The sequence below is a fragment of the Ipomoea triloba genome, chromosome 14 (assembly GCF_003576645.1).
Source record: "Ipomoea triloba cultivar NCNSP0323 chromosome 14, ASM357664v1".
NCBI lineage: Eukaryota > Viridiplantae > Streptophyta > Magnoliopsida > Solanales > Convolvulaceae > Ipomoea > Ipomoea triloba.
Window position 1 is genome coordinate 5,626,330 of NC_044929.1, and position 8,836 is coordinate 5,635,165.

At 38.0% G+C, this 8,836-nt stretch overlaps 1 protein-coding gene across 1 annotated transcript in view; it reads left to right on the forward strand.

The window, feature by feature from the left end:
* Positions 1 to 2,472: 2,472 nt before the first annotated feature.
* The window catches only part of LOC116004381 (2-isopropylmalate synthase A-like), a 12,520-nt gene continuing 6,156 nt past the window's right edge, over positions 2,473 to 8,836 (forward strand). The window contains exons 1-6 of the mRNA XM_031244412.1: positions 2,473 to 3,258; positions 4,185 to 4,398; positions 4,472 to 4,552; positions 5,550 to 5,642; positions 5,738 to 5,824; positions 8,557 to 8,657. Of these exons, the coding sequence (XP_031100272.1) occupies positions 2,573 to 3,258; positions 4,185 to 4,398; positions 4,472 to 4,552; positions 5,550 to 5,642; positions 5,738 to 5,824; positions 8,557 to 8,657 (1,262 nt within the window). The 5' untranslated portion in view covers positions 2,473 to 2,572. The remainder of the gene's footprint in view (positions 3,259 to 4,184; positions 4,399 to 4,471; positions 4,553 to 5,549; positions 5,643 to 5,737; positions 5,825 to 8,556; positions 8,658 to 8,836) is intronic.

Below are 8,836 nucleotides of genomic sequence, written 5' to 3' on the forward strand. Positions count from 1 at the left end.
CCCTCAATCCATGGAAGACTCAAAAAAGACACATACGCTGGCCTTATCGACAAAATTCAGCTTAGATTGGTAGGCTGGAAGTCGAAGACGTTGTCACTAGCTGGAAAACTAACCCTAGCACAGTCTGTTTTGTCAGCTATTCCCTATTATACTATGTAGACGACGTTGCTTCCATCAGGAGTGATAAAGTCAATTGAACAACTGGTTCGCAATTTCGTATGGTGCAGTTCCTTTGAACACAGAAGGATCCACCTTGTTAAGTGGGATACGGTCACCAAGAGTAAAGATTGTGGAGGCCTGGGTCTTAGGAAGTTAGAAGCTATGAACGAAGCCTTTCTATCCAAGCTGGGGTGGCGATTACTACAGGATAAAGACTGCCTATGGATTCATATCCTAAAAGCAAAGTATTCAATTTCCCCGAAGGACTGCTCTTCCTGGCGCCCCAAATCTAATATGTCGAATGTCTAGAGAGGAATCCTCAGAACCGTACCAATTATTCTAAAAGGGAATACTACGTTGATTCAAAATGGTAGAAGCACCCTTTTCTGGTATGACAAATGGTTAGGCTCACAACCATTAGCCAACTTTGCTATTGATACGATTCCCCAGTCTGAATCGCACTACAAAGTGGTCGACTACTGGGACAAGAACTATGGTTGGGATTGGGACAGAATGTACCATATCCTCCCGAAACCACAACTGGATAAGTTGGCTGCTGTATTAATTGATGATGATCAGGACGTAGATGATACCCTGGGATTGGAGAGTGATGAGTCGGGCAGATTCTCAGTCAACTCGGCCTACAACAGCTGCGCAGAGCCGAATGACCCTAATCAGTACGTCGAAGCTGCAAAATGGAACGCCATCTGGAGGCTGAAGGTGCCGAGTCGGATCAATATTTTCGCTTGGTTGGTCCGTCACGAGAAAATAATGACAAACAGTATAAGGGTTAGAAGGGGTTTGGCCGTATGCGACAAGTGTGGGCTCTGCGAGGACGTAGTGGAGGATGCCGATCATGTCCTCCGTAGCTGCCCACTAGCAGAAGAGGTATGGAAGAAAGTTTTCCCATCTCATCATACAAGGTATAAGAGAACTTTCTTTAAGACATGGTTAGATGCTGGCATAGCAGGAAAAGGCAGTGGGAACAATCCACAGAATGATAACACCTTATTCGTTGTCACCCTTTGGTGGGTGTGGAAATGGAGAAATGAGCGAATCTTCAACAGCTCATCCCAACCTCTCGCATCTAAAGTACACTGGATCGATGCACAAGTCAAAGAAATCAGTTCTGCATTTTCGAAGACAAGAAAGGACCACAACATGGCTAAACAGAGCAACTGAAATAGGTACAATTGGGAAAAGCCAAGTGAGGGCATTGTTAAGATCAACTTTGATGGAGTAGTCAACCATGCCTCAAAGGAAGCATGCTGTGGTGGGGTTATCAGAGACCATTTGGGCTCTTGGGTGGGAGGTTTTATCTGCAACCTAAGGTCCTGTTCACCAGCCCAAGCAGAGGCTTGGGCCATACTGAGGAGCATCCAACTGGCTGCACACATGGGGTTCAAGAATGCCACCTTTGAAGGAGATTCTTGTGATGTTATCAATGGCATGAATGGCTCCCCAGTGCCCAACCAGGCGGTCTCTAACATCCTAAAACCATGTACAAAGGAGGCACGCTCCCTTTACTCTTGGAATGTAGGAGCGGTCCCCCGGGAAGTTAATAAAATTGCCGACTACCTGGCCATAATGTCCACAAGATTCCCCAAAGGAAATGCATGTCAAAGTTGATCCTCCAGAGGAACTGCAAAGCCTTTTAGAGGATGATCGCGCTGCCTTCCCATGTTGGCGGTTTAAGTATAGCAAGCAACAATTAGTTTGCATGTACCGTATGGGTTTCCCCCTTCCACTATAAATAAAAAAAATTGAGTGTCCCAACTCTCTTGTACTAATTTGTTCTATGTACATAATTCATAATCATACAGTACAGAATTTCATAATGCAAAATATAAAAAATCATAACACAAAACACAAACACATAAATCAAGATTCATAATGTAGAGTGAACACTAGTTCATGGTATAACGATTGGGACCCATGCGACTCTTTTACCTTTTTAATATAGCGTACGTAAACTGAGTGTCCCAACTCTTGTACAATAAAATGATGTTTTTTTTTTCTTCTATAACTTAATATAATATTATAAAATAATTTTTTTAACAATATAATGTACCTTTTAAAATAATCCTAGGAACTGTAGGAAGTACGCTATATAGTATTAAAAATTAACGATAATTAAAAATAATTTTCAAGTTACTTTTACGTAATAACTTTATATGATTGTATACTCCGATGGTGGGCATCAAGTTATAAATAAAAAAAATTAGTCTACCCATTCTCCTTAAAAAAATATTAGTTTACCCATTCTCCTTTAAAAAAATATTAGTCAAACTCGTGGACTCGTGGGAGTCGTGGCTGCCCAGTCAGCTCTCGTTGGTAAATTGTAACGTTTATCCTTTCTCCTCCCATTGTTATCTTCATTAACAGCTTGGACAAGCAAGCACTAAGGTCATCAATGGCTGCTTTCTGCTCAAACCCTAACCCTCACGCTGTGTTTCAGCGCCACAAATGCAAATGCCCTCTCGTTCGCACTAACATTGCTACATGCGGTAGTTTCCTGAACCGGGGATACTGCTCGCTCAGCAGCAGCAGCACAGCAACGAGTAATTCCTTCTCCTACGCCTCCGGCGTGGTACGCTGCGGCTTGGCTCCAAGGCGGCCGGATTACGTCCCGAACAGAATCTCCGATCCTAATTATGTGCGAGTTTTCGACACTACTCTCCGGGACGGCGAGCAGTCCCCCGGCGCCACAATGACCACCAAAGAGAAGCTCGACGTGGCGCGGCAGCTGGCGAAGCTCGGTGTGGATATCATTGAGGCGGGGTTCCCTGCTGCCTCGGAGGCCGATTTCGAGGCCGTCAGATTGATTGCGCAGGAGGTTGGGAATGGGGAGGGCGAACACGTTCCGGTCATATGTGGCCTTTCCAGGTGCAATCAGAGGGATATTGATAGGGCTTGGGAGGCGGTGAAGGATGCCAAGAAGCCTCGTGTGCATACATTCATCGCCACCAGTGAGATACACATGAAGTTCAAGCTCAACATGACCAGGGAGCAAGTGGTGGAGAAGGCCACCAGTATGGTCGCTTATGCCAGGAGCTTGGGCTGTTCCGATGTTGAATTTAGCCCTGAAGATGCCGGGAGGTGTTTTACCTTTTACTTTACATTGTTTTATTTTCTGCTTTCATTTCCATTTAATTTGAAGTTCTTAACTCAGTTTTGCATTTTCGTCAGAACTTGGGTTTGTTTATTGCTTATATTAGGATTTAGGGATCAGAAAATGAGAGAGCTTTAAAGAATATTCCTCTGTTTCTTTTTGTTCTCTTTTAATTTTTTTTTTTAATTTTTTTTATTGAGACACTTGAGTATTCCTTTGCTGTTATTAGTAGCTGTAATGAAGTAGGTTGCTAGGTAAAGAGAGACAGTTTGGCCCCTGTTTCATGATTACTTAGAATGATCCACAAATTGGTAGTGTCATTGCTGCATTTTGTCTGGGTTTTTGAGCACTTATACTGAGCATAAGAAATTAGAAATTAATCTTATTTGATGCAGAAATTCAATAAGAACTTTGCACTATTGTGAGTTGCCTTCCTGCATGTGGAGGTGGCAGCTATGAATTCATGAGAGATTTTGTTTGCTTTAAGGACTTTAAGCTGATGAAACTTCTTGTAATTTTCCTGGAGTATCTTCTTCTTCTTCTTCTTCTTCTTCATCGTCATATTATTATTAATTATCCACATAAAAAACTTGGTCATTGCTTTGTGCCGCAAGTATTTCTTAGCTAATGTCTAGAAGTTGCACACTTGTTTCAAAATAAAAAGCAATAATAAATGCAGATTACTTCCTCTCTATCAAGTGATGATACTGTTGATATTATATTATTATGTAAACTCAGAAACAAAGTTCACAGTGATGTGCTGCTTCTTCTACTTGGTACCCAGATAACTAACATCATTAGGAAGTCGGACCTTCATTTGCATTAAACATTATAACCCTCATCAAGAGTATTCAATCTGTTAGCTATTGTTTGTTTTAATGATTCAACTTTCTTCTTTTTATATTCCTTTCAGATCTGACAGGGAGTTCCTTTATCATATACTGGGAGAAGTTATCAAAGCTGGGGCAACAACCCTTAATATACCTGATACTGTTGGCTATACACTTCCCACCGAATTTGGACAACTGATCGCTGATATAAAAGTCAATACCCCAGGAATTGAAAACGTCATCATTTCAACACACTGTCAGAATGATCTTGGGCTTTCTACTGCTAACACATTAGCTGTATGGCTCATTTAATGTTACATAAAAAAGTTCATGAAGTTCAAAATTGTCTGACAATGAAGCTTATTTCCAGGGAGCATATGCTGGTGCAAGACAGGTAGAAGTCACAATAAATGGCATTGGTGAAAGAGCAGGAAATGCTTCATTGGAGGAGGTAGGTGAATAAAGCTGTTATACTACAATTCGTGCGTATATATATATATATATATATATATATATATATTTTTTTTTTTTTTTTTTCTCTTCTTGGTTGTAATGATATTGTTCAGGAAAGCACTAAGGAAGTGCTTGCAAAAGAGTTACAGATAGGTCAGATTTAGAATGAGCTAAATCTTGTATAATTTGTTTCCTTTTGTTTTGCAAGGTCCTCCTTGGTGCCTTGATGAATATATTCTCTCTACTCATCAAATATATATATATATATATATATATATATATATATATATAGACTAGAGAGAGAGAGAGAGAGAATTTCTTCAGAGTCATGTAAGATAATGTTGTATGCTTGGTGACGTTGTAAGGGAAGAGTTTATGTTAGAGAAAAGAACAAGGACGTAATTTTATTGACTGGAAACTAAAAAAATAAAGAAGAGAAACATGAAGTCACAAGACTTTCCCCAACAAGAGTTTTAGGCTCTTGCCCAGCTTATAAAGCTTAAAGACTAAGGATAAAGATTGGATGATTTACTCTCATCTAGAGGTTCTAATTTATAGTGCTAGGAAATAAATAATTATGGAAAAGGAGATATTGTTGATATGATTGTGCCTTTGATTTTATTCTTGCCAAATCCCTTGCGTTAAGCCTTTCCTTATTTATTCTGATTTGCCTGATTTTCATCATTCCTTTTTCTAAGTAAACTATCCATTCTTTTGGGTGTGTATCAGTTTAACTTTAACAAGCACAAAGTACATCATAACACCATGGAATTTTCGTATAATATAATATAACTGAACCCTTAATTGCTGACAAAAACATTAGTGACCAGGTTCCAGCATATATGCCTTTACTTTTATGTATTGACATCTGACGTTGAAGATGGTGAAACTCCTAAGTTGTATCTTGAATATGTTCTTATTCTTAATGATTATTCATAACAACTTCTGGATTTGCTTTTATTTTATAACTATTTATGTTGTATTCTGTGACATAGGTTGTAATGGCCTTGAAATGTCGTGGAGAGCAAGTACTTGGTGGCCTTTATACTGGGATCAATACACAACATATTATCATGGCTAGCAAAATGGTATTAGCATTTAATGTCTAGTAAAATTTAAGAACCTTCTCTGGTTTGGATTCATTTCGCGTTTGCTTTACACTCGATGATTATTTGATGTCCAGGTAGAAGAGTATACTGGTTTGCTTGTGCAGCCACACAAAGCCATTGTTGGGGCTAATGCTTTTGCTCATGAGAGTGGCATCCATCAGGTCCATCTTATTCTCTGATCTATAAAATGATGCAATGAAGTGCTAGACATTATGCATTGAGCCTTTTGCTTCCTTTTACCCTGTCTAAATGTTCAAGCTAATGCTATGTATATGTGTTTGTGTGTACCCAGTATAAAAACTAAAAGTTCTGAATTATCCTAAGAGGGGTGTGAATTAGTATATTGAAATTTGTGCCTGAATCACTAGGAGAATAAATTATTTGACCTGCACTTTATAAGCTTTTCAAATTAGAGATTTGTAGTATAATGAATCAAACACACAAGCAAATAAGATAAAGAGCAAAGGTAAGTGGACATCGTGATTTTATAGTTTGGCAATGCCTACATCTACCACTTAAGGACCCCTTCCTTAGGATTTAATAACCCACTATCTTCCAGCTTTCTTCAGAGTTGGTGGGTGCCACTGCCAGTGTGCCACAATCAACTTCACCAAGCACACTCTCGTTGGTGGTTTATACTGGCTTCCACTATAGCCAAATCACTTCAACGAACATGCCTTTGTAGCCTTTGTTGATGGGTATACCTGACTATCTCTGGTAGCCAATTTACTTTAACGAACACATCTTCATTGATGGGTATCTTTAGCTATTGACAATAGCACAAATCACAGTTATTTCCTTGAACACAAAGAACTTGATTACACTTGGTACAAATCATAGGATGGACAAGTGTAGAGTTGAGAGTACTATATATTGAGTATAGATTATCAACATGTAACGGTGTAAGCTCAAATAATTCAATATAGGAAATTAGAAAGCTAGGAGGATGAATACAAGCTTGAGGATAAAGTTGAATGAAGCTTTGAAAGATTGGTAAAATTTAAGTTCTAGCTTCTTTGTAATGACTAATAAATGACAAATTTAAGGCTCAAAACGCAGCAGATTGAAGAGTAAATATACAAGGTTCCTTACTAATGAATGCTGTAAGTCCTCCCTTTTATCTATGAGAAATGGGAGAGAGTTCAGGTTTTAGTTGTTTATGACCATACTAGAGGATTAAATGAGGTAGTTGAGTAACTGATAGTTTTCAGTCTGAGATGGCTTATCCGAAACCAGGGCACCTGTGTGAGAATGGCTTATTAATAAATCTTTCACACTCAATACAAACTTAACTACATTTCTTGTTCATATTAAAACCAAGATCATCAAAGCACCTTGGTGCTATAACAACATTTTGGTGACATTGTAGGATGTCAGAGAATTGTGTAAATGAGGAAGTGTCCAACTATCAAACTAGTGTATCTTTCCTTGACCACAGAATGCAAAAGAAAAATAGGGAATGGATGGACACAATAATACTACAAAAGAAAGTAGGGGTTAAGAATTGTATCATTAAATTTTTAAATGTTTATTGAGGCTCATATTGCGATGTGAGTCAATAGTGCATGATATGCCAATATACCAATTTCTATAATTTGATCATTTACAATAAATATGTTCCACATTAACCTTTTATGAGTACTATTCCTATGAAAAATAATTAAGCATGCATTTCAAATCTTTCCATCTTATCTGCATGCAGTAGCCTTTTCTAGATTCCCCCCGCAATGGTATACTATGCCTTATTTGACTTGAACAGCAAAATCCTTGGAGGCTGTTATGGAGGACTTTGATTCATTACCATAGTATATACATCCTTTTGTATTTTCAAAACCCAAATCATCTCCAAACTGGAATCTTCTGCCTTCCCAAATGAAGGAATTACTCCCCTTCTTTGAGGGAAGTTCAGATAAAGACAGAAAGAGAAAAACAATCTGATGATTAATAACAGGTAAGCTATCAGAGGAAATATTGGAAGAATGAAATATAACAAAAATTTCTCCCAGAAAAGATAGCTCCCAAGTTGGGTAAAAATGTTAAAAACTCATGTGAAGCAAAAGTACTTATTTAAGAACATTTCGGCCCTAAAACAAGAAGCAACAATCTAGAGGATGCTTAATGGGGAGCCCAAAAACACATTTTGTAGTAGTAGTAATAAGCTAGATGGTGCAATACTTAAAAATACTATACATAAATGATAAATGCGTAGAGTATATACAGAAGTAGAGGTAAAGATATGAATAAGACTGTATTCCTTAATCCTTAAGGTGGCCTTTTGTTCAAGTCATATAAGATAACAAAGGTAATGTGAGGCTGTGAGCAAAGTTATCTTATATAACCTTGTTTAGTTTAAGTTATGAGATAATATAGGCTATGTGAGAATACTGCAAGTTTGCTACATCAGATTTTGAGGTTATATCAAGGTAACATGATTACCTTCAACACCTTAGGTATTTTAAGATTACCTTGGTTATGTAGTATGGTTTTCCATCTTTGACCTTTAATAAACATGCATACACACACATATGATTATTTATTGGTGTGTATATTTATTTATTATGCAATGTAATCATTAACCAAAGAGGTTAATATTACAATTCCGCAAGTTACAAATTTAGGCAAGCATATACGGTAATCTTACATTCTCACAATCTCATATTATCTTTCAGAAGGTATTCTTTTAGGTAATCTCACATTCTATGAACTTAAATGCCCCCCAAGAGAAATCTTATGAATGTTTTACTGCTTCTACAATTTAGTCTAACAATTTAAACTGGATGAACCATGTAAAACTCTTCTTCCTCACTCCTTTTACAGCTCAAACTACTTTTCAATATTTCCTTAGCAATAAATGCTGGATCTCCTCCTCTTATTCTTGCTTTATTCTTTGCAGGATGGAATGTTAAAACACAAAGATACTTATGAGATAATGTCTCCTGAAGATATTGGGCTTCATCGGGCTAATCAATCTGGTATTGTCCTTGGAAAACTCAGGTATTCTCTGATTTCCGCATCAAATGTTTTTGGCCTAGGTGGTAGAAGACACATTATGTCGGGGTATTAGTGTGTTGATATTTATACTATTTAATGTATGGTTTTTCCTTTTGCGTTTGAAGAAGTTCTTTCTATCAGTAGCAAGAATGAGACTCCCCCCCCCCCCCCCCCCCCCCCCC